Source organism: Mobula hypostoma, chromosome 5 (genome assembly GCF_963921235.1).
Source record: "Mobula hypostoma chromosome 5, sMobHyp1.1, whole genome shotgun sequence".
In the NCBI taxonomy this organism is placed as follows: Eukaryota; Metazoa; Chordata; class Chondrichthyes; order Myliobatiformes; family Myliobatidae; genus Mobula; species Mobula hypostoma.
The window spans coordinates 196,143,824-196,170,789 of record NC_086101.1 but is presented as its reverse complement, the minus strand read 5'-3'; the positions used below and the strand labels follow the sequence as shown (position 1 = coordinate 196,170,789).

The 26,966-nt window shown below is 45.5% G+C and overlaps 1 protein-coding gene across 3 annotated transcripts in view; it reads left to right on the top strand.

Moving 5' to 3' along the window:
• cplane1 (ciliogenesis and planar polarity effector 1) overlaps positions 1-26,966 on the top strand; it is a 328,946-nt gene that overhangs the window by 48,633 nt on the left and 253,347 nt on the right. For all 3 annotated transcript variants that reach the window (XM_063049649.1, XM_063049647.1, XM_063049648.1), the window contains exons 7-10: positions 1,866-2,022; positions 11,522-11,625; positions 14,707-14,889; positions 22,544-22,793. In XM_063049649.1, the coding sequence (XP_062905719.1) occupies positions 1,866-2,022; positions 11,522-11,625; positions 14,707-14,889; positions 22,544-22,793 (694 nt within the window). The remainder of the gene's footprint in view (positions 1-1,865; positions 2,023-11,521; positions 11,626-14,706; positions 14,890-22,543; positions 22,794-26,966) is intronic.

Below are 26,966 nucleotides of genomic sequence, written 5' to 3'. Positions count from 1 at the left end.
TTGACCTTCATTGCTAGAGGGATTGAATTTAAGAGCAGGGAGGTTATGCTGCAACTGTACAGGGTAGTAGTGAAGCTGCACCTGGAGTACTGTGTGCAGTTCTGGTTTCCTTACTTGAGGAGGGATAAACTGGCTTTGGAAGCAGTACAAAAGAGGTTCACCAGGTTGATTCCAGAGATGAGGGGGTTAGACTATGAGGAGAGATTGTATCGCCTGGGACTGTACTTGCTGAAATTCAGAAGGATGAGAGAAGGTTTTATAGAAACATATGAAATTATGAAAGGGATAGGTAAGATAAAGGCAGGAAAGTTGTTTCCTACTAGAACTAGGGGACATAGCCTCAAGATTCGAGGGAGTAGATTTAGGACAGAGATGAGGGGGAACTGCTTTTCCCAGAAAATGGTGAATCTGTGGAATTCTCTGCCTAATGAAGCAGTGGTGGCTACCTCAGTAAATATACTTAATATAAGGTTGGATAGATTTTTGCATAGTAGGGGAATTAAAGGTTTATGGGAAAAAGGCAAGTAGGTGGATCAGCCATCATCTTTCTGAATGGCAGAGCAGGTTCGACAGGCCAGATGGTCTACTCCCGCTCCAGTTTCTTATGTTCTTATGCCACCGGGTACTCCTTAACCTCTTTCCCCTTCCTAGCTGTCATCCAGTTTCCTGTGTCCTGCACCTTGGATGTAACTACCTCTCTACATGTCCTATCCATTACCCCTCAGCATCCTAAATGATCTGGTGTTCATCTGGTTCCAGCACCAACTCCTTATCATGGATTGTTAGAAGCTACAGGTGGATGCACAACTCGCAGCTGTAGTCATCCGGGTTACTGGAGATCTCCTTGCCTTCCCACATCCCGCAAAAGGAGAATTTCACTGTCCTGCCTGGCATCTCTACTGCCCTAGCTGAGCAGATATAAAGAAGAGAAGGAAAAAAAAACCTGAGTTTATCTTTCCTTTGCTTTCTCTGACTGAAGCTTCTCTTTGCTGAAGTCTTGAAGATCACCACTCTGACTCTGTCCACCCAGACGATGGCTGCTGTGCTTACCCCTGCCTTCCTTTAATTTGCTCTTACTAATCAATCCCAAACGCGGACTGGTTGCTGGGCAAAGCTCTTTTTTGCTACTGCAACCCGCTGCGGCCTTTTATTCTCTGGCAGTGGATCTTCCGATATCAGCATTGGCTGCTGGTCCAAGCTCTTTGCTTTGTATTTCACTGTATCTTTCCATGTAGGAAAGGAAAGGTACGTCGCATCTGGAGTTTCTCCGGTTAGCGGACGATTTCCCTCCACGCCTCTCTGATGCAGTGGAGAACTGTGTATGAGGCAAGTTATGGCAGTGCCATTGCCTTCTGCCAGGTGAGTTTCCAAAGAGATCACCACCTCGTAACCCAGCAAGGATGGAAAGCGTGCAGGGGAGCTGGCTGGATTCGAATCTGGGACCTTTCATTCTGAAGTCTGGCACTGATGTCACTACGCCACCAGCTGGGTCTATCTTTCCATGTAAACTTGATAAATAAATGAATCTTGATCAGTTTTGTGCGTTTATTATTTCCATGTACACGGATTACTCTGTGAGCTTCGTACGAGCGAGGAATTTCATTACATTAATATGATGTTAAACTGAGTCTTCGTTTTCATAAGTATATATGTACTGTACATCTGTCTGTGCTAATATATGCATGTTAGCTTAAGTAAGCTTGATTGTTAATGTTCATGTGTTAATTCATGTGTAAGTGTGTATGTAGAGTGCATTTGAGTGTGAGTTTATGTCTGTATGGAATGCGTATACATGTGTGTATGGCGTACGTAGAGTATATTTGAGTGTGTGACGTCAGGACTCACTTCTGACACTTACCTTTCAGTGCTGTGCCATTCTGTGCACAATGGACAACAGAGGTCCAGGCTCTGGGGGTCCTGAGCCCAGCCTGTCAGCCGGTGAAGTTGAGAGGAGCTCTGCTGTCTGCCTTCTCTGGGGACGCGCTGGTGCTGGCTGTTGTTATTAATCAGAATGATCCCAAGGTACAGCTCGTGATTGTTTGCACTGTTTCCTGGATACACTTTCCATACCTCTCCTCATCCTGCTTCACAAGATGTCATGCCTCTTGTATCCAACCTGTCAGTGCTCACACCCTTTGACAGCTCTCCATCAACAAGGACAAATGGGTTAGATCTTGTTTGACCCACCCCTCCTTTCCAGAGCCACACCATCCCTCTCTGACTCCCACCCTCACCAACTGACCCCACCCTCACCAACCCACGCCCTGACTGACACCCACTTTCACTGACTGACCCCACCCCACCGACCCACACCCTCACCGACTGACCCCCCCACTCTCACCGACCCACACCCTGACTGACACCCACTTTCACTGACTGACCCCACCCCACTGACCCACACCCTCACCAACTGACCCCCCACTCTCACTGACCCACACCCTAACTGACTGACCCCCACCCTCACCAACACACACCCTCAACGACTGAACCCCCACTCTCACTGACCTACCTCACCCTCAACAACCCACACTCTCACTAACCCACACCCTCACTGACTGACCCCACCCTCACTGACCCACACCCTCACTGACCCCACCCTCACTGACTGACCCCACCCTCACTGACTGGCCCCTACCCTCACTGACCCACACCCTCACTGACTGACCTCCCACCCTCACTGACTGACCCCACCCTCACTGACTCACACCCTCACTGACTGGCCCCCACCCTTACCAACCCACACCCTCAATGACTGAACCCCCACTCTCACTGACTGACCTCACCCTCACCAACCTACACTCTCACTGACCCACACCCTCACTGACTGACCCCACCCTCACTGACTCACACCCTCACTGACCCCACCCTCACTGACTGACCCCACCCTCACTGACCCACACCCTCACTGACTGACCTCCCAACCTCACTGACCCACACCCTCACTGACTGACCCCACCCTCACTGACTGGCCCCCACCCTCACCAACCCAAACCCTCACTGACTGGCCCCCACCCTCACTGACCCACACCCTCACTGACTGACCTCCCACCCTCACTGACCCACACCCTCACTGACTGACCCCACCCTCACTGACCCAAACCCTCACTGACCCACACCCTCACTAACCCACACCCTCACTGACTGACCTCACCCTCACTGACCCACACCCTCACTGACTGGCCCCCACCCTCACTGACCCACACCCTCACTGACTGACCTCCCACCCTCACTGACCCACACCCTCACTGACTGACCCCACCCTCACTGACCCAAACCCTCACTGACCCACACCCTCACTAACCCACACCCTCACTGACTGACCTCACCCTCACTGACCCACACCCTCACTGACTGGCCCCCACCCTCACTGACCCACACCCTAACTGACCCACACCCTCACTGACCCACACCCTCACTGACTGACCCCACTCTCACTGACCCACACGCTCACTGACAGGCCCCCACCCTCACTGACCCACACCCTCACTGACTGACCCTATTCTGACCAAACCACACTCTCACTGTCTGACCCCACCCTCACTGACTGACCCCACCCTCACTGACCCACACCCTCACTGACCCACACCCTCAACGACTGAACTCCCACTCTCACTGACTGACCTCACCCTCACCAACCCACACTCTCACTGACCCACACCCTCACTGACTGACCCCACCCTCACTGACCCACACCCTCACTGACTGACTTCCCACCCTCACTGACTGGCCCCCACCCACACTGACCCACACCCTCACTGACTGACCTCCCACCCTCACTGACCCACACCCTCACTGACTGACCCCACTCTCACTGACTGACCCCACCCTCACTGACCCCACCCTCACTAACCCACACCCTCACTGACTGACCTCACCCTCACTGACCCACACCCTCACTGACTGGCCCCCACCCTCACTGACCCACACCCTCACTGACCCACACCCTCACTGACTGACCCACACTCTCACTGACCCACACCTTCACTGACCCACACCCTCTCTGACCCACACCCTGACTGACCTCCCACTCTCACTGACTGACACCACCCTCACTGACTGACCCCACCCTCACTGACTGGCCCCGACCCTCACCAACCCACACCCTAACCGACTGACCCCCACTTTCACTGACTGACCCCACCCCACCGACGCACATCCTCACCAACTGACCCCCCACCCTCACTGACCCACACCCTCAACGACTGATTCCCCACCCTCACTGACCCACACCCTCAACGACTGATTCCCCCCACTCTCACTGACTGACACCACCCTCACTGACTGACCCCACCCTCACCAACCCACACCCTGACCGACTGACCTCCCACTCTCACTGACCCACACCCTCACCGACCCACACCCTCACCGACTGAACCTCACCCTCACCGACCCACACCCTCACTGACTGACCCCCACTCTCACTGACCCACACCTTCACTGACCCACACCCTCACCGACTGAACCTCACCCTCACCGACCCACACCCTCAACGACTGAACCTGACCCTCACCGACCCACACCCTCAATGACTGAACTCCCACTCTCACTGACTCACACCCTCACTGACTGACCCCCACTCTCATGATCCACACCCTCACTGACCCACACCCTCACCGACTGACCCCCCACCCTCACCAACCCACACCCTCACCGACTGACCTCCCACTCTCACTGACCCACGCCCTCACTGACTGGTCCCCACCCTCACTGACCCCCACTCTCACTGACCCCCACCCTCACTGACCTTCACCATCATTGACTGTCACTTACCCGCACTGATCCACATACTCAGTGACTGAACCCCATCCTCGTGTAGGGGTCCTCAGTGTATGTCCTCAATAATTATGGCAGGGGGATGGGAACCAGAATGGTTGAGCTGAGGATGAGCCAACAGGTTTGGAAGTAGATGATGGGTATAACATTAACGAAAGGAAAGACAAGTTAATGATTGGGTCAAACTGCAGACAGAGCAAAGAGTTAAATTGTACCACAGAGGCAAAATTCATAGGACCATGAGATATAGGAGCAGAAGTAGACCATTTGGCCCATTGAGTCTGCTCCGCCATTCAATCATGGGCTGATCCAATTCTTCCAGTCATCCCCATTCCCCTGCCTTCTCCCCATACCTTTTGATGCCCTGGCTAAACAAGGACCTATCCATCTCCGCCTTAAATGCACCCAATGACTTGGCCTCCGCAGTTGCTCGTGGCAACAAATTCTACAGATTTACCACCCTCCGACTAAAGTAATTTCTCCATATCTAAATGGACGTCCTTCAGTCCTGAAGTCATGCCCTCTTGTCCTGGACTCCCCCTACCATGGGAAATCACTTTGCCATATGGAATCTGTTCAGGCCTTTTTATCATTCAGAATGTTTCAAAGATACCCCCTCTTTCTCCTGAACTCCAGGGAATACAGCCCAAAGCTGCCAGGCGTTCATCATACGGTAACCCTTTCATTCCTGGAGTCATTCTCATGAATCTTCTCTGAACCCTCTCCAATGTCAGTATATCCCTTCTAAAATAAGGAGCCTAAAACTGCACACAATACTCGTAAGTGTGGTCTCACGAGTGCCTTATGGAGTCTCAACATCACATCCCTGCTGTTGTATTCTATACCTCTAGAAATTAATGCCAATATTGCATTTGCCTTCTTCACCACTGACTCAGCCTGGAGGCTAACTTTTAGGGCATTCTGCACAAGAACTCCCAAGTCCCTTTGCATCTCTGCATTTTGAATTCTGTAAATAATAAATAATAGTCTGCCTGTTTATTTCTTCCACCAAATGTGCATGACCATACACTTTCCAACATTGTATTTCATTTGCCACTTCTTTGCCCATTCCCCTAAACTATCTAAGTCTCTCTGCAGGCTCTCTGTTTCCTCATCACTACCCGCTCCTCCACCTATTTTTGTATCATTGGCAAATTTAGCCACAAATCCATTAATCTGATAGTCCAAATCATTGACATACATCGTAAAAAGCAGCGGTCCCAACACCGACCCGTATGGTACTTCACTGGTAACCGGCAGCCAGCCAGAATCGGATCCCTTTATTCTCACTCGGTGTTTTCTGCTGATCGGCCAGTGCTCCACCCATGCTAGTAACTCCCCTGTAATTCCATGGGATTTTATCTTTGCTAAGCAGCCTCATGTGCGGTACATTGTCAAAGGCCTTCTGAAAATCCAAGTACACCACATCTACTGCATCTCCCTTGTCTACCCTGCTTGTAATTTCCTCAAAGAATTGCAGTAGGTTAGTCAGACAGGATTTTCCTTTCAGGAAACCATGCTGGCTTTGGCCTATCTTGTCATATGCCGCCAGGTACTCAATAATCTCATCCCTAACAATCCATTCCAACAACTTCCCAACCACTGATGTCAGGTTAATAAGTCTATAGTTTCCTTTCTGCTGACTCCCACCCTTCTTAAATAGCAGAGTAACATTTGCAATTTTCCAGTCATCCGGTACAATGCCAGAATCTATCGATTCTTGAAAGATCATTCTTTATGCCTCCGCAATATCTCCAACTACTTCCTTCAGAACCTGAGGGTGCATTGCATCAGGTCCAGGAGATTTATCCACCCTCAGACCATTAAGCTTCCTGAGCATCTTCTAAGTCGTAATTTTCACTGCACATACTTCACTTCCCTGGCACTCTTGAATGTCTGGTATACTGCAGACGTCTTCCACTGTGAAGACTGATGCAAAATACGCATTCAGTTCTTCTGCCATCTCTGTGTCTCTCATTACAATATCTCCAGTGTCATTTTGTATTGGTCCGATATCTACCCTCAACTCTCTTTTACCCTTTATATACTTAAAAATGCTTTTAGTATCTTCTTTGATTTTAGTTGCCAGCTTCCTTTCATAATTCATCTTTTCCTTCCAAATGACCTTCTTAGTTTCCGTCTGCAAGATTTTATAAGTTTCCCAATCCTCTTTAGCTTTGGCTTCCTTGTATGCCCTCTCTTTTGCTTTTACTTTGGCCCTGACTTCACTTGTCAGCCACAATAGTGTCCTCTTTCCATTCGAAAATTTCTTCTTATTTGAAACATAGAAACATAGAAAATAGGTGCAGGAGTAGGCCATTCGGCCCTTTGAGCCTGCACCGTCATTTAGTATGATCATGGTTGATCATCCAACTCAGAACCCTGTCCCAGCCTTCCCCCCATACCCCCTGATCCCTTTAGCCACAAGGGCCATATCTAACTCCCTCTTAAATATAGCCGATGAACTGGCCTCAACTGTTTCCTGTGGCAGAGAATTCCATAGATTCACCACTCTCTGTGTGAAGAAGTTTTTTCCTAATCTCGGTCCTAAAAGGCTTCCCCTTTATCCTCAAACTCTGAACCCTCGTTCTGGACTTCCCCAACATCGGGAACAATCTTCCTGCATCTAGCCTGTCCAATCCCTTTAGGATTTTATACGTTTCAATAAGGTCCCCCCTCAATCTTCTAAATTCCAACGAGTATAAACCTAGTTCATCCAGTCTTTCATCATATGAAAGTCCTGCCATCCCAGGAATCAATCTGGTGAACCTTTTTTGTACACCCTCTATGGCAAGGATGTCTTTCCTCAGATTAGGGGACCAAAACTGCACACAATACTCCAGGTGTGGTCTCACCAAGGCCTTGTACAACTGCAGTAGTACCTCCCTGCTCCTGTACTCAAATCCTCTTGCTATAAATGCCAGCATACCATTCACCTTTTTCACTGCCTGCTGTACCTGCATGCCCACTTTCAATGACTGGTGTATAATGACACCCAGGTCTTGTTACACCTCCCCTTTTCCTAATTGGCCACCATTCAGATAGATAGAAGACAGAACCAAAATAATTATTCAATTGGTCTGCATTGCCTTGCTCCCCATAATCAATTCACCCACATAATCAATTTGGAATATATCTATCTTGCACTTCCCTCATTTTTCGCAGAAACTCCAGCCATTGCTGCTCTGCTGTCCTTCCTGCTCGTGTCTCTTTCAAGTCAATCATGGCCAGTTCCCCTCTCATGCCATTATAATTTCCTTTATTCCACTGAAATACTGACTGATTGGAATTTAGTTTCTCCTCCTCAAATTTCCAAGTGAACTCGATCATATTGTGATCACTGTTCCCTTAGGGTTGCTTAATTAATCCTTAAGCTCTCTTATCACCTCCGCATCTTTGCACAACACTCAATCCAGCAGAGCTGATCCCCTAGTGGGCTCAACAACAAGCTGTTCTAAAAAGCCATCCCTTAGATATTCTACAAATTCTCTTTCTCGAGGTCCAGTACTGGCCTGGTTTTCCCAATCCACTTTCATGTTAAAATCCCCAACGATTTTCATAACATTGCCTTTCTGACATACCTTTTCTATCTCCTGCTGTAATTTGTAACGCACATCCCGGCTGATATTTGGAGGCCTGTATACAACTGCCATTAGTGTCCTTTTACCCTTGCCATTTCTTAACTCAACCCATAGAGACTCTACACCTTCTGATCCTATGTCATCTCTTTCTCATATTTAATATTATTCCTTATACACAGGGCCACACCATCCCCTCTGCCTACTAACCTATCTTTCTGATACACTGTATATCATTGGATGTTCAGCTCCCAATGGCAGTTATCCTTTAGCCAAGTTTCAGAGATGGCCACAATGTCATATTTGCCAATCTGTAGCTGAATTTCAAGATCGTCCATTTAATTTCTTATGCTGCATGCATTCAAATATAACCTTTTCAGTCCAGTATTTGTTGCTTTGTATTTTAACTGCACCACGCCTCTATTGCCCTGTAACTCATCCCACTGGCTGTGATGATGCCTCATCTCCTGCCTGTCCTTTCTATCATCTCTGTTACATGCTATCTGTGATTTATTTGTGTTTTCCCCTTCCTCAGCCCTATCACTCCAGTTCCCATCCCCCTGGCAATTTAGTTTAAACCCTCCCGAACAGCTCTATTAAACCTGCCTGCTAAGATATTCCTCTGGGAATGAAGGTGTTAACATACGAGGAGCTTTTGGGAGATTTGGGCCTGTACTCACTGAAATTTAGATGAATGCGGGGAAATTTCATTGAAACCTTCCAAATGTTTCAAAGTAAAAATTGTATCAATTAAATTCTTACCTGGACATTTAGGAAATATATAAAGTTGAGAACGCAAGAAGTCTCTAATTTGTAAATATCTAAAAAAGTGAGCTTTACGAAGATTATATTTAATAGATAGTTGATCAAACGAGGAAAGACTCTCTCCACAAACAGATTCTGAAAACATTTAATACCTAGTCTATTCCACTCTTTAAAAACTACATCAGTCAAAGAAGGTTTAAAAAAAGTAATTAGTAAAAATGGGACTAGAGAGTGAAAAACCAAATAACCCAAAGATTTTTCTAAATTGTAACCAAATCCTCAAAGAATGTTTAACTACAAAATTATCAGTTAAATTACTTAAGGATAGAGGAATTGAACAACCAAGAAGAGAAATAATAGAAAATTTATTAACAGAATTAACTTCTGAAGAAACCCAAACCGGACAGTCTCCACGATTAATGTAGTATATCCAAAACGTAAGGTAGCGTATGCTGACTGTCCAGTAGTAAAACCTAAAATTGGGTAGGGCTAATCCCTCATTTTTTGTAGCTTTCTGAAGATGAACTTTGTTTAATCGGGGGGTTTTATTCTTTTTCATAATGGATCTGTATCTAATATTTATAATATGTTGTTGGCATTGAGAAACATTCCGTTAGACAAAATTAAAAACCTCTGGGAGCATGACCTACAGATTTCAATTGATGAGGATGCTTGGAATGAAATTTTTAAACTTGTTCACACCTCTTCGTTATGTGCGCGTCACTCTCTTTTACAATTTAAAGTAGTTCATAGAGCCTATATGACTAAAGATAAGCTCTCTCGGTTTTAAGCAACACACATCAAAGTTGCTGGTGAATGCAGCAGGCCAAGTAGCATCTCTAGGAAGAGGTACAGTTGACGTTTCAGGCCGAGACCCCAGATTTTTTTCCACACTGTACTGTAATAGGTGTAATGTCGAAGAGGCCTCCTAATTTATATGTTTTGGTCCTGCCCGTGGCTTGATAAATTTTGGAAAAGAGGTATTTCAAACTTTCTCGGAGCTTTTTAAAGTAAACTTTAAACCCAACCCTCTGACTGTCTTGTTTGGCATTGTTGGAGGAAATGATTTTACTCTTTCTTTCTTTTTAAATCTTTTTATTAATTTTCCAAAGTTATAAACAGAATAACAATGTTGATACAGAGAGATTGGAATAATCTTATTGTTAATAAGCATATGCAAAAAAGATTTCAAATAGTACAAGTATAATAGCCTTCCAAACTCAAAATCATAGAGAAAAAAGAAATAAAAAGAAAAAATACAAAGAAAAACCCCAAAAAGAAACAAAAAAAATGGAACTAAATACTAAACCCAAAAAAGCAAACGGAACAAAACAAGGCTAGACCATTATCTTAAATCGACCACATTCAATAATGACATCAACTCCGCTCATCTGTTCATCTGATTTTACTCTTAAACTGAATGATTTGCATATTTTGGCTTTTATTTCTCTTTTAGCCAGAAGAGTTTTATTGCTTAAATGGAAAGATGCCGCTCTGCCTACTCGTGCCCATTGGTTGACTGATGTTACATCGTGTTTAAATCTAGAGACGATTAGGTGTTCTATTTCTATACCGAGACAAGATTTTTTCACATTATGGGGACCTTTCTGGAACTGCTTTCACAATTTTCGATTTGGTCAGCAATGACGATCGCTGTCATGTGTTTGAATTTACGATTATATGTCAGAGATTTTTTTTCTTTTCTTTTAACCAAACAGCTTTTTTTTCTCTTTTTTTTCTATTTTGTTATGGGGTTTTGATTTTGCTTTAGATTAGAATAAAAAATACCTTTTCAATATTATGGTTAATTTACAATACATAGTTATGGGGAAATTCAATCTTGTTTCTGTTTTCATAATACCATAATGTATTTTGTATTCGTCTCTGCAAGTAATTAATAAAAATATTGAAAAAGAAACCTTCCAAATGTTGAAAGGACTAGATAGGGTGGATGTGGAAAGGATATTTCCTATGTGGCGGTGTCCAGAACTAGAGGGCACAGCATCAAAATTCAGGGATAACCCTTGAGAACAGGGGTAAGGAGGAATCATTTTAGGCAGAGAGTGGTGAATCTGTGGAATGCTCTGCCACAGACAGCGGTGGAGGCCATGTCAAAAGGTATATTTAAGGCGGAAGTTGACATTTCGTGATCAGTCAGGGCATCAAAGGTTAAGGTGAGAAAGCAGGTGTATGGGATTGAGCGCGATCTGAGATCAGCCAAGATGGAATGACAGAGCAGACTGGATGGACTGAATGACCTAATTCTGAACCTGTGTCTTGTGGGTTTATGTTTATTCTGTTTCCTCTTGAGTACGTGTTCCCGCGTGTGTTTGGGCGTGTATATACGAGTGTGCTGTAAATGTGATGTGTGTGCTTATTGACAATGTGTTCTATCTTGGTTACAGGCCTCTCAAGTACTGTTTGTGAACCCTATGAATGGGGTGGCCGTGTCGAGCAGCCTGCAGGGTTGTGGCAGCAGTGAGTGCCCTGTGCCAACTAACTTTATCAGGTGAGTGACACGAACCTCTGCCACTCAGTGTGCCCCCATGTCCAAGTGGGTGTGGAGCAGGGAGATCTCTTGGTGACTTGTCCTGTAGGTGGACCTGAATGAACCTCCCCAAGCACGTCATCTGCTCAGGTCTGCTGCTGGGATTTGTAACACTTGGGCACCACGGCAGAGAGAATGGGGTGGGAGCAAAGAGATCATGTGCTGACCTGACCTGTAGTTGGTCAGGAAGTACTGATGGAGCAGGGAGATCTTTAGGTGAGCTGCCCTGTAGTTGGTCAGGTACTAGGGGAATGGAGGGCTGTGGTTCTAGGACAGGTCGATGGGGGTAGGCAGGTTAAATAGTTCGGCATGGTTGAGATGAGCTGAAGGTTCTATTTCTATGCTGTTCTTCTCTGTGACTCTAACTACCGGTGGAGCAGGCCTGTATGAACCTCACCAAGCACCCTACCTGCTTGTTTTCTGCTGGGATCCATGATACTTAGGCGCCATGTTGGCATGCAGCTAGCTTTACGCTTTTGCAGCTTGGGGTGTTCTGATTCAGAGTTCAATTCTGGTGCCATTCTATCAGGAATATCTGTACCTCCACCCTGTGGAATGCGTGGGTTTCCTCTGGGTCCTCCAGATCCCTCCCACAGTCTGAAGACGTACCGGGCAGGTGCATTGGTCATTGTAAATTGTCCCTTGATAAGGTGACGGTGAATTGGGTTTGTTGGGGGTTGCTGAGGTAGCGTGGCTCAAAGGCATGGAAGGGCTGACAGACACACTCCTGAGTGACACCCGGAAAAAACCAACACACTGCCCAATGCTATTGGGTAAATACTAACACACTCCTCAGTGATCCTGGATAAATGCAGACACTGTCACCAGTGATTATGGGTAAATACTGACTCACTCCCCAGTGATGCCGGGTAAATACTGACTCACTCCCCAGTGATGCCGGGTAAATACTGACACACTCCCCAGTGATGCCGGGTAAATACTGACACACTCCCCAGTGATGCCGGGTAAATACTGACTCACTCCCCAGTGATGCCGGGTAAATACTGACTCACTCCCCAGTGATGCCGGGTAAATACTGACACACTCCCCAGTGATGCCGGGTAAATACTGACTCACTCCCCAGTGATGCCGGGTAAATACTGACTCACTCCCCAGTGATCCTGTATAAATACTGTCACACTCTTCAGTCATCCTGGGTAAATACTGACTCACTCCCCAGTGATCCTGTATAAATACTGACACACTCCCCAGTGATGCCGGGTAAATACTGACTCACTCCCCAGTGATGCCGGGTAAGTACTAGCACACTCCCCAGTGATCCTGGGTAAATACTGCCACACTCCCCAGTGATGCCGGGTAAATACTGACTCACTCCCCAGTGATCCTGTATAAATACTGTCACACTCTTCAGTCATCCTGGGTAAATACTGACACACTCCCCAGTGATCCTGTATAAATACTGCCACACTCTTCAGTCATCCTGGGTAAATACTGACACACTCTCCAGTGATCATACTGATTGTTTGCATAAAGATTGGCCTTTTCTGTCACACAGACATTGAAACATAGGGTGGAAAGTGTTATTGGTGTAAAATGAAGTCAGAGGGAATGTGCTGGGCCAGCCTGTAAATGTTGGTATGTTTCCAGCATAAACCTAACATGCAGAAATTACTAACCCTAATCTGTAGCTGATTGGACTGAGGGAGGAAACTGGGGCACCCGCAGGAAACCCACCTGGTTACGGGGGAATTTTCAAACTCCTTGCAGATAATGGTGGGATTTGAACCACGATCTTACAGTTGGCACTGTGACTAGTGGTGTGCCACAGGGATCAGTGCTGGGTCTATTGTTATTTGTCATCTGTATCAATGATCTGGATGATAATGTGGTAAATTGGATCAGCAAATTTGCTGATGATACAAAGATTGGAGGTGTAGTAGACAGTGAGGAAGGTTTTCAAAGCTTGCAGAGGGATTTGGACCAGCTGGAGAAATGGGCTGATAAATGGCAGATGGAGTTTAATACAGACAAGTGTGAGGTATTGCACGTTGGAAGGACAAACCAAGGTAGAACATACAGGGTTAGTGGTAAGGCACTGAGGATAGCAGTAGAACAGAGGGATCTGGGAATACAGATACAAAATTCCCTAAAAGTGGCGTCACAGGTAGATAAGGTCATAAAGAGAGCTTTTGGTACATTGGCCTTTATAAATCAAAGTATTGAGTATAAGAGTTGGAATGTTATCATGAGGTTGTATAAGGCATTAGTGAGGCCGAATTTGGAGTATTGTGTTCAGTTTTGGTCACCAAATTACAGGAAGGATATAAATAAGGTTGAAAGAGTGCAGAGAAGGTTTACAAGGATGTTGCCGGGACTTGAGAAACTCAGTTACAGAGAAAGGTTGAATAGGTTAGGACTGGAGCGTAGAAGAATGAGGGGAGATTTGATAGAGGTATATAAAATTATGATGGGTGTAGATAGAGTGAATGCAAGCAGGCTTTTTCCACTGAGGCAAGGGGAGAAAAAAACCAGAGGACATGGGTTAAGGGTGAGGGGGGAAAAGTTTAAAGGGGGGGGGGCTTCTTCACACAGAGAGTGGTGGGAGTATGGAATGAGCTGCCAGACGAGGTGATAAATGCGGGTTCTTTTTTAACATTTAAGAATAAATTGGACAGATACATGGATGGGTGATGTATGGAGGGATATGGTCCGTGTGCAGGTCAGTAGGACTAGGCAGAAAGTGGTTCGGCACAGCTAAGAAGGGCCAAAAGGCCTGTTTCTGTGCTGCAGTTTTTCTATGGTTTCTAATAGCGTTATATTGCTGTGCCAGGCACTGTGCTTCCCAGGTGTAATATGAGGTGCTGTCCTTCCATCATTTGTTTGGCATCACCGTGGCAAAGGAGACTGGAAGGTTAGTGAGGGGAGAATTTACTCTTCCGTTCTGTGTCACTGGCTGCTGTTGGTGCTGCTGCTCCCCAACTCTATCCCCAGATTGGGTCAACCTGCCCTGACTCCATGAACCATGGGAGGTTGTGCTGTGGCTGGAAGATGTTGACAGTGATTGTAAGCTCTTTCCCTCAGATCCTACTGGGTGGGAGGAGTGAGCTGGACACACGATGCCCTCTTCCTCATCTGTATACTGAAGCGTGGATCAGTGCTGCTCCTGTCCCGACTTGGGGAGCTGATGACCCTCACCACGTTTGGCAGCTCTGTGGAGTTTGGCCCAGCAGAATTCATCCCTCTGCATCCATTAATAACGTACAGGTACGATGATGCTTCACCTTTCTAAAAGGAACCAATTATAATGAATGTATGTGAAGGAGGCAGTGGAATGGGTTCATTGCCTGATCAGTGGGAGTCTTTGTCCCATTTTTCCTCGTCTTTGCAACATAAGAACAGGGACAATATTGAGCAAATTTTGCTCTGTGTCTGGATTCCGAGCATCTGCAGAATCTCTTCTGTGTATGATTTGCTGCTCCACTGTGAAATCTCTTAGAGGGCTGTCAAACCGGAAAAAGATTAAATTTGCTTTTTGATGGGAGTTCAGAGAGTTCCTCTCCCACTGCTCTCCCTCTGTGATCTTTAAGAACATAAGACATAGTAGGAGGATTTGGTCATTCGGCCTGACAAGTCTGCTCCGCCATTTGATCATGGCTGTCCATTTCCCTCTCAACCCCATTCTTCTGCTTTCTCCCTGTAACCTTTCACACCCTGACTTATAAAGAACCTATCAACCTCTGCCTTAAAAACACCCAATTACCTGGCTTCCTCAGCTGCCTGTGACAGATTCACCACTCTGTGGTTGAAAAAATTCCTCCTCATCTCTGTTTTAAATGGACACCCCTCTATTCTGTGGTATTGTCCTTTGGTCCTTGACTCCAACTATAGGACTATAGGAATCATCTTCTCCATATTCACTCTCTCTAAGCCTTTCAACATTTTCATAAATTTTAATGAGATCCACTCTTATTCTTCTAAATTCCAGTGAGTATAAGCACAGAGCCATCAAATACTCCTCATATGATATGCCTTTCATTCCCAAAATCATTTTCGTGAACCTCTTTGAACCTTCTCCAATGTCAGCACATCCTTTCTGAGATAAGGGGCCCAAAACTGCTCACCATACCCTAAGTGAGGTCTTACCAATGCTTTATAAAGTGTCAACATTACACCTTTGCTTTTATATTTTAGTCCTTGTGAAATGAATGATGATATTGCATTTGCCTTCCTCAGCACTGACTCAACCTGCAGGTTAACCTTCAGTAAATCCTGCACGAGGACTCCCAAGTCCCTTTGCACCTCGGATTTTTGAATTTTCTCTCCATTTGGAAAATAGTCTATGCTTTTGACTTTTTACCAAAGTGCATGACCATGCACATCCAACACTTTATTCCATCTGCCACTTCTTTGCCCATTCTCCTCATTTGTCGAAGTCCCTCTGCAGCATCCTTGCCTACTCAAAGCTGCCTACCCCTCCACCTATCTCTGTATGGTCTGCAAACTTGGCCACGAAGCCATCAATTCCACTATCCAAATCATTGATGTGCAATGTAAAAAGAAGCGGTCCCAATATGAATCCTTGAGGAACACCCTTAGTCACCTGCAGCCAATCAGAAAAGGCTTCTTTTATTCCCACTCTTTGCCTCCTGCCTGTCAGTCAATGTTCTAGCCATGCTAGAATCTTTCCTGTTCTACCATGGGCACTTATCTTGCTAAGTTGCCTCACGTGAGGTACTTTGTCAAGGGCCTTCTGAAAATCCAAGTTCACAACATCCACTGACTCTCCTTTGTCTATCCTGCCTGTTATATCTTAGAGAATTTAAACAGATTTGTCAAGCAAGATTTTCCCTTGAGGAAACCATACGACGTTGGCCCATTTTACTATGTGCCTCCAAGTACCCTGAGACCTCATCCTTAACAATTGACTTCAGTAATAGACAATAGACAATAGACAATAGGTGCAGGAGTAGGCCATTTGGCCCTTCGAGCCAGCACCGCCATTCACTGTGATCATGGCTGATCATTCACAATCAGTATCCAGTTCCTGCCTTATCCCCATAACCTTTGACTCCGCTATCTTTAAGAGCTCTATTCATCTCTTTCTTGAAAGCATCCAGAGACTTGGCCTTCACAGCCTTCTGGGGCAGAGCATTCCACATATTCACCACTCTCTGGGTGAAAACGTTTTTCCTCAACTCTGTACTAAATGGCCTACCCCTTATTTTTAAACTGTGGCCTCTGGTTCTGGACTCACCCATCAGCGGAAACATGCTTCCTGCCTCCAGTGTGTCCAATCCCTTAATAATCTTATATATTTCAATCAGATCCCCTCTCATCCTTCTAAATTCCAGTGTATACAAGCCTAGTCGCTCCAATCTTTCTACATATGACAGTCCCACCATCCCGGTAATTAACCTTGTGAACCTATGCTGCACTCCCTCAATAGCAAGAATGTCCTTCCTCAAATTTGGAGACCTAAACTGCGCACAATACTCTAGGTGTGGTCTCACCAGGGCCCTGTACAGCTGCAGAAGGACCTCTTTGCTCCTATACTCAATTCCCCTTGTTATGAAAGCCAGCATGCCATTAGCTTTCATCACTGCCTGCTGTACCTGCATGCTTGCTTTCAGTGACTGCCTAGATCTCGTTGTACTTCCCCTTTTCCTAACTTGACTCCATTTAGATAATAATCTGTCTTCCTGTTCTTACCACCAAAGTGGATAACCTCACATATATCCACATTAAACTGCATCTGCCCACTCACCCAACATGTCCAAGTCACCCTGCATTCTCATGATGTCCTCCTCACATTTCACCCTGCCACCCAGCTTTGTGTCATCTGCAAATTTGCTAATGATACTTTTACTCCCTTCATCTAAATCATTAATGTATATTGTAAACAGCGTCGGTCCCAGCACTGAACCCTGCGGTGCCCCACTGGTCACCACCTGCCATTTACCTTCGTACCTCATTTCTTTTTCCGCGTATTGCCTTTTTAGTTATCTTCTGTTGCTCTTTAAAAGTTTCCCAATCCTCCGGCTTCCCACTCGTCTTTGCTATGTTATACTTCTTCTCTCTTATTTTTATACTGTCCTTTACTTCCCTTGTCAGCCACGGCCTCCCCTTACTCCCCTTAGGATCTTTCTTCCTCTTTGGAATGAACTGATCCTGCACCTTTTGCATTATTTCCAGAAATACCTGCCATTGTTGTTCCACTGTCATCCCTGCTAGGGTATTTTTCCATTGAACTTTGGCCAGCTCCTTCCTCATAGCTCCACAGTTCCCTTTGTTCAACTGTAATACTGACACTTCCAATTTTCCCTTCTCCCTCTCAGTTTGTAGATCTTCAATCTCTTCCCAACCACTGAGGTCAGGCTAACTGGCCTATAATTTCCTTTCTTCTGCCTTTCTCTCTTTTTGAAGAGTGAAGTGACTTCTGCAATTTTCCTGTGTTCTGGAACCATGCCAGAAACTATTGATTCTTTAAAGATCATTAACAATGCTCCACAATCTCATCAGCTACCTCTTTCAAGCCCTGGGGTATATACCAGCTGGTCCAGATGAGTTATCTACCTTCAGATCTTTCAGCTTCCCAAACAGCTTCTCTTGAGTAATAGCAACTGTACTCACTTCTGCCGCTGCTGCTCTTGAGCTTCCGGTGTATTGTTATGTGTCTTCCACAGTGAAGACGGATGCAAAATGCTTATTCAGTTTGTTTGCCATTTCATTGTCCCCCATTACGACCTCTCTAGCATTGTTTTCCAGTGGTCTTATATCTCTTTTCGCCTCTCTATTACTCTTTATCTGAAAAAAATGTTTGGTATCCTCTTTAATATTATTGGCAAGCTTACCTGCATATTTCATCTTTTCCCTCCTTATTGCTTTTTAGTTGCTTCTGTTGGTTTTTAAAAACTTGCCAGTCCTCTAATTTTCCACTAATTTGTGCTCTATTATATGCTTTTGTATTGGCTTTGACTTCCCTTGTCAGCCATGGTTGTGTTACCCTGCCTTTAGAACACTTCTTCTTTGGGATGTGTCTATACTGCCCCTTCTGAATTGCTCCCAGAAACTCAAGCCATTGCTGTTTTGCCTTCATCCCTACTGGTATCCCCTTTTGATCAACTATGGCCTGCTTCTCCTTCATGCTTCTGTAATTCCCTTTACTTCACTGTGAGACTGAAACATTTGACTAACTTCTCCCTCTCAAGTAGCAGTCATGCTAAGGCTTCCCTTACCTTAAGCTCCCTAATCAAGCAGCACTCCTCCTAAGGCTTCCTTTACCTTAAGCTCCCTAATCATATGATTACACAACACCCAATCCGGAATGGCTGACCCTAGTGGGACTCCACCACAATCACCACATAGCCATGCCAACTCCTCTGCCTAGCTGCCCAACCTTTCAATACAATGTGCATCCTTACATCTTTGGATGTTAAGCTCCCTGCTACAATCTATAATTCAAATATGACTCAGTGATGCCCATAATATTATACCTGCCAATCTATAACTGCGTTATAAGATCATCCACCTTATTCTCTATACTGTGTGCATTCAAATATAACACTATCTGTCCTGTGTTCATCACCCATTTGGATTCTATCCCACTGTTACACTGCAACTCATCTCACTATCTGAAATTTTGCCCTATCATCTGCCTGCTCTTTATGTCTCACTATACACGCCTCTTCTTGTATACCAACTGCCCCATCCTCAGCTCTATCACTCAGTTTTCCATCACCCTGCTAAATTAATTAAAACCCTCCCCAACAGTTCTAGTAAACCTGCCTGCGAGGATATTGGTTCCTCATGGGTTCAGGTGTAATGTGCCCCTTGTACATATCATACCTTTCCCAGAAGAGATCCCAGTGATCCAGAAATTTGAAACCCTGCCCACCCTCTCCACCAATTCCTCAGCCACACATTCATCTTCCAAGTCATCCTATTCTTAACCTCACTGCCGTGTGGTACAGTCAGCAATCTGGAGATTACTACCCTGGAGGTCCTGCTTTTCAGCTTTCTAACTAGCTCCCTATATTCTCTCTTCAGGACTCCCTCCCTTTTCCTACCCTTTTTCCTCCCATTGGTATCAATATGTACCAAGACTTCTGGCTGCTCATTCTCCCCCATTAGAATGCTCTGGACCCAATCCAAGACGTCCTTGACCCTGGCACTTAGGAGGCATCATGCCATCTGGGTGTCTATCACATCACAGAATCTTGTGTTTACTCCTCTAACTATGGAATCTCCAATCACCATTGCAGTCCTCTTCTACCCCCTTCCCTTCTGAGCCACAGTGCTTGACTCAGTGCCAGAGACTTGGATGCTGCAGATTCCCCCACCGCCACCCACAGTATTCAAAGTGCTATACATATTGAGGGGAACAGAAACAGGGGTAATCGGCACTGTCTGCCAATTTCCTTTCTCTCTTCTAACAGTCACCTAGGTATTTGCCTTCTGCAACTTTGGGGTGACCACCTCCCTATCGCTCCTACCTATCACCTCCTCAGTTTCCCCTAGGAGCCAAAGGTCTTCGAGCTGCAGCTCCAGTTCTCTGAGGAGCTGAGGTTCGGTGCACTTGTTGCATATGTGGTTATCTGGGAGGCTGGAGGTCTCCCTGAATTCCCACATCTCACACAAAGAACGCAACACAGCCCTTGGAGCCATCTTTACTGCACTAACTATATTCTAACAGATGAAGAATAAAGAAGAAGAAACTTACCAGATACATACTTCACCCAAGCCTGATGAGCCAAACCCTCTCCACTCTAACACTGGTCTACTCCAACAATGGCTGCTCCACATAACCTACCTTTTTTTTCGCCCTTGCCAAAAATCGCTATTTGATTGGGCCACTGGAAAATGCCGAAAGCCCGTGAATGCTCCTTTTTAAATCTCACTCATGGACTTGTGATTTGCCTCCTCTCTTGCTCCTAATTCAATTGGGCCTCCGGAAGAGATACCTGCTGCTCTCTAACCTTCTAGCTTGTTCTCCCTCCCCTTCCCACTCCTCCTTATTCTGGCTTATCCCCCCTTCATAGAAACATAGAGACATAGAAAACCTACAGCACAATACAGGCCCTTCGGCCCACAGAGTTGTGCCGAACATGTCCCTACCTTAGAAATTACTATGCTTACCTATAAACCCTCTATTTTACTAAGCTCCATGTACCTATCCAAAAGTCTCTTAAAAGACCCTATTGTATCCACCTCCACCACCGTCGCCGGCAGCCCATTCCACGCACTCACCACTCTCTGAGTAAAAAACTTAACCCTGACATCTCCCATGTACCTACTCCCCAGCACCTTAAACCTGTGTCCTCTTGTGGCAACCATTTCAGCACCGGGAAAAAGCCTCTGACTATCCACACGATCAATGCCTCTCATCATCTTATACACTTCTATCAGGTCACCTTTCATCCCCCGTCGCTCCTAGGAGAAAAGGCCGAGTTCACTCAACCTATTCTCATAAGGTATGCTCCCCAATCCAGGCAACGTCCTTGTAAATCTCCTCTGCACCCTTTCTTTGCTTCTACATCCTTCCTGTAGTGAGGTGACCAGAACTGAGCACAGTACTCCAAGTGGGGTCTGACCAGGGTCCTATATAGCTGCAACATTACCTCTCGGCTCCTAAACTCATTTCCACCGTCAATGAAGGCCAATACACCGTATGCCTTCTTAACCACAGAGTCAACCTGCGCAGCTGCTTTGAGCGTCCTATGGACTTGGATCCCAAGATCCCTCTGATCCTCCACACTGCAAGAGTCTTACCATTAATACTATATTCTGCCATCATATTTGACCTACCAAAATGAACCACTTCACACGTATCTGGGTTGAACTCCATCTGCCACTTCTCAGCCCAGTTTTGCATCCTGTCAATGTCTCGCTGTAACCTCTGACAGCCCTCCACACTATCCACCACACCTCCAACCTTTGTGTTATCAGCAAACTTACTAACCCATCCTTCCACTTCCTCGTCCAGATCATTTATAAAAATCACGAAGTGTAAGGGTCCCAGAACAGATTCCTGAGGCACACCACTGGTGACTGTCCTCCATGCAGAATATGACCCATCTACAACCACCTTTGCCTTCTGTGGGCAAGCCAGTTCTGCATCTACAAAGCAATGTCCTCTTGGATCCCATGCCTCCTTACTTTCTCAATAAGCTTTGCATGGGGTACAGTCTTTTCCGGTCCTGAAGAAGGTTCAAAACATCAACTGTTTATCCGTCTCTGTAGATGCTGCCTGACCTGCTAAGTTCCTCCAGCATCTTGCATATGCTGGTTTTGATCTAGGCAGTCTCTAGAGTAGGTTACATGGTTGGCACAACATCTTGGGCTGAAGAGCCTGTAATATGCTGTAAATTTCTATGTTCTATGTTCTATAACAAATCCTCTCTGTTGAGGAAAACTTACTGTCTAGGGTTTAGAAGATTGCAAGTGATCTCAGTAAAGTGCACGAAGTTCATAAATACTTGCTTGTTCACTCCCTCTCGAAATACCTCACTCTTGTTACGTCACTCACTCCACTTTTTCCTCACCTGTCTCTTCTGATCTTGTTTGAAGGAACAGTGTACAGGAGGCAGCACCTACCCCTGGGGTAGTTCGTAACAGTAGAGTGCAGTGCGGCGCTCCCGTAGCATAGCTGTCGGCGACATGCTATTATAGCTTGGGGTGTCAGAGTTATTTCCAGTGTCCTCTGTAAGCAGTTTGTACTTTGCTCCTGATGCATGCTTGGGTTTTAGTTTCCTCTGGGTGCCCCGGTTTCCTCCCCATTACAGTGACGTACCAGTTAGTAGGTTAATTGGTCATTGTGAATTGTCCTGTCATTAGCTGGGCAGTGCGGCTTGAAGGCCCGAAGGACCTATACTCAATCAAAAAGTAAGTATATATAAATAAATGTTGTGCTCTTTTACAGACAGCCTGCGCCGCTGGACGCTGACCACACACGGACCAGTGGCTCCCCCACTTCAGAAAGTGACTCAATGAGGCAGCGCTTTTCTCTGGCGGCCCATCCTTGCCTACCCTACCTCATTGTGTCCGATGGTTATATGTTTACAGTTCTGCGGTTTGCAGAACACATTTCTGCATCAACCCTTCTGAAGTCCCTGTTACTGGACGTGACCCAGGGCCTAGAGGATGTACGGAACCTGCTAGTGAGCTCTGAGGTATGGACATTGTATACAGTACCAGTGTCCTTTAAGTAAAGGATTGCTCTTAATGGATAGTAGATGGTAACTTCATTGCTGAAGGTAAGATCAAGGAGGTTGCGCAAGAAAACAGGAAACTGGGTGACAGTCAGGAAGGGGAAAGGGGTTAAGGAGCCAGTGCAGAGTACCCCTGTGGCCGTCCCCCTCAACAACAGGTACAACACTTTGGAAACTGTTGAGTGGGATGACCTAACAGAGGAGAGTCACAGTGGTTGGGTCTCTGGCACTGGGTTTGCCTCTCTGACTCAGAAGGGGAAGGGGGAGAAGAGGCACACTGTGGTGATTTGTTAGTTTGGGGAACAGACAAGAGCTTCTGTGGGCGAGAACAAGATTCCTGGATGATATGTTGCCTCCCAGGTGCCAGGGACAAGGATATCTTGATCAAGTCCTCAGCATTCTTAAGTGGGAGGGTGAACAGCCAGAAGTCGAGGTCCATATAGGTACTAGTGACATGGGTAGGACAAGTGACGAGGTTCTGCATCGGAAGTTCAGGGAGTTAGGTGCTAAGTTAAAGGGCAGGACCTCCAGGGTTTTTATCTCAAGATTTTTCATCATTGGGCTCTCTTCCAGGGAATGTGGGACCTGTACAGAAGGTTCAATATCCTAGTGGGAAGGTTTGTTAGTGCTGGATGGTGGGGTTTGAACTAGAGCTGCAGGGGATGGGAACCAGAGTACCAGAACAGTTAGTGGAGAGGTTGTGAAGGCAGATGTTGGCAAGACCTCAGATCAAGTTAGGAATCAAAAGGTTGAGCATGGTGCAAATAGTGTCCTCGTATATTTCGGTGCAAGAAGTGTCATATAAAAGGCGGATGATGTTGCTGAAGGCGAGGTAGCTGGTTTACAAACAGAGGCAATGTAATGAGGAGAGCCTGTTGATAGGGCAAAATCGCAGTCAACAGGATGAGTTGCAATGTAAAAGGTGGACAGAATCGAAAAGGACTGGAAGTGTTGTATCTGAATGCACACAGAATACGGAATAAGGTAGGAGGACTTGTAGCACAGTTTCAGATCGGCAGGTATGATGTTGTGGGCATCACTGAATCATGGCTGAAAGAAGATTAAAGCTGGGAGCTTCATGTGCAAGGATACACATTATATTGAAAGGACAGGCAGGAAGGCAGAAGGGACAGCATTGCTCAGTTGGTAAAATCAAGGCATTAGGAAAAGGAGACATCAGGTCAGAATCATCGAACTGCGAGAGTAAGAAGACCCTGAGGGAGTTGTATACAGATTCCACCCCGCCCCCCCCCCCCAACAATAGTAGGATGTGGCTTACAAATTACAATGGGAGTTAGAAAATGCATGCCAAAAAGGCAGTGTTACAACAGTCATGGGGGACTTCAATATGCATTGGAAAATCAAGTTGGTGCTGGATTCCAGGAGGGGGAGTTTCTAGGGAGCCGACGAGATGGCTGTTATGAGCAGGCCATTGTTGAGCCCAGTAGGGGGTTCAGCTACTCTGCGTTGGGTGTCTGCAAAAAAACAGAATTGATTAGAGACCTGAAAGTAAGAGAACCCTTTGGGGCAAATTAACTCTAGGTGGAAATTTGAGAAGGAGAACCTAAAGACAGGTGTATCTGTATTACAGTGGAGTAAAGGGACTTACAGAGGCATGAGAGAGGAGTTGGCCAGAAGTGATTGGAAAAGAACACTGGCAGGGATGATGGCAGAGCAGCTGTGGCTGGAATTTCTGCAGGCAATTTGGAAGGCACAAGATATATACGTCGCAAAGAGGACATATTCTGAAGGAAAGATGATACAATCATGGCAAACAAGAGAATTCAAAGCCAACAGAAAAGGCAAAGAGTGGGTATATAATAGAGCAAAAATTAGTGAGCACTTAGAGGATTGGGAAGCTTTTAAAAGCCATCAGGAAGCAATTAAAATGAATTAAAAATGTAAAGACGGAAAGTAAGCCAGCCAATAATATTAAAGATGATAACAAAAGTTTCTTCAGATACATAAAGTGTAAAAGAGAGGTAAGAGAGCACATCAGGCTACTGGAAAACAATGATGGAGAGATAGCAATGGGGGACAAGGAAATGGTGGATGAACTGAATAAGTATTTTGTGTCGGTCTTCGCTGTGGAGGACACTAGTGGTATGGTGAAAGTTCCAGGTGTCGGGTCATGAAGTGTGTAAAGTTACCATAACTAAGGTGAATGTTGTAGGAAAACTGAAAGGTCTAAGTGTAGAGAAGTCAGCTGGACTTCTGAAAGTATTGTACACTCCGGGCTTCTGAAAGAGGTGGCTGAAGAGATTATGGAGGCATTAGTAATAATCTTTCAAGAATCAAGGTTCTGGAATGTTTACGGAGATTGGAAAATTGCAACTGTCACTCTATTCTTCAAGAAAGAGAGGCAGAAGAAAGGGAACTATTGGCCAGTTAGTCTGGCCTCAGTAGTTGGGGGGATGTTGGAGTCAATCATTAAGGATGAGGTCTCAGGGCACTTTGAGGCAGATGATAATATAGGCTGTAATATAGAATGGTGTCATCAAGGGAAAATCTCGCCTGACAAAACTCTTGGAATTCTTTGAGAGGAGATTTGGTTGATGTTGTGTACTTGGATTTTCAGAAGGCCTTTGACAAGTTGCCACACATGAGGCTGCTTAACAAGCTATGAGCTAAAAAAGGTTAGGAAACACTAATATAAGAGCAAATATGTACTCAGATATTCTATAAAGCACTGGTGAGGCCTCACTTGGTGTCTTGTGAGCAGTTTTGGGCTCCTTATTTTAGAAAGGATGTGCTGAAACTGGAGAGGGTTCAAAGGATGTTCATGAAAATGATTCCAGGATTGAATGGCTTGTCTCTTGAAGAGCATTAGATAGCTCTGTGCCCGAATTCACTCGAATTCAGAAGAATGAAGGGACTCCTCATTGAAACATTGAATGATGAAAGGCTTTGACAGAGTGGATGTGGAGAGGATGTTTCCTATGGTGGGAGAGTCTAAGACCAGAGGACATAGTCTCAGAATAGAGGGTCGATTTTTCAGAATGGAGATGAGGAGGAACTTCCTTACCCAGAGAGTGGTGAATTTGCAGAATTCTTTGCCACAGGTGGCTGTGGCGGCCAAGTCTTTATGTATATTTAAGGCTGAAGTTGATAGATTCTTGATTGGTCAGAGCCAGTGACCAATGATCACAATATGATTGAGTTCAACTTGAAAACTAGTGATCACAATATGATTGAGTTCAACTTGAAATTTGATAGGAAGAAAGTAAAGTCTGATGTAGCAGTATTTCAGTGGAGCAAGGGAAATTACAGTGGTATGAGAGAGGAGTTGATCATTGGAAGGAGCTGCTGGCAGGGATGTCAGCAGAGCAGCAATGGCATGCGTTTCTAGGAAAAATGAGGAAGGTGCAGGACATCTGTATTCCAAATATGAAGAAATACTCAAATGGTAAAATAGTACAAACAATGCTGACAAGGTAAGTCAAAGCTATTGTAAAAGCAAAAGAAAGGGCATACAACAAAGCAAAGATTAGTGGGATGATAGAGGAATGGGAAATTTTAAAAAACCTTCAGAGAGCAATGAAAAATATCATTAGAAGGGAAAAGATGAAATATGAAAGCAAGCTAGCAAATAATATCAAAGTGGATAGTAAGATTTTTCAAGTATGTTAAAAATAAAAGAGAAATGAGAGTGGATATAGGACCGCTAGAAAATGAGGCGGGAGAAATAATAGTGAGGGCCACTGAGAAGGCTGATGAACTAAATGAGTACTTTACATCAGTCTTCACTGTGGAAGACACTAGCAGTATGCCTGATGTAGTGTGTGAACAAAGAGAAGTGGGTGCAGTTACTATTACAGGAGAGAAGGTGCTCAAAAAGCTGAAAGACCTAAAGGTACATAAGTCACCTGGACCAGAGGAACTGCACCCTAGGGTTCTGAAAGAGGTTGCGGTAGAGATTGTGGCGGCATTAGAAATGATCTTTCAAAAATCATTGAACTCTGGTATTGTGCCAGAAGACTGGAAAATTGCAAATGTCACTCTCGACTCTTTAAGGAAGGAGGAAGGCAGCAGAAAAGAAATTATAGACCGGTTAGCCTGACCTCAGTGGTTAGGAAGATGTTAGAGTCAATTGATAAGGATGAGGTGATGGAGTACTTGGTGACACAGGACAAG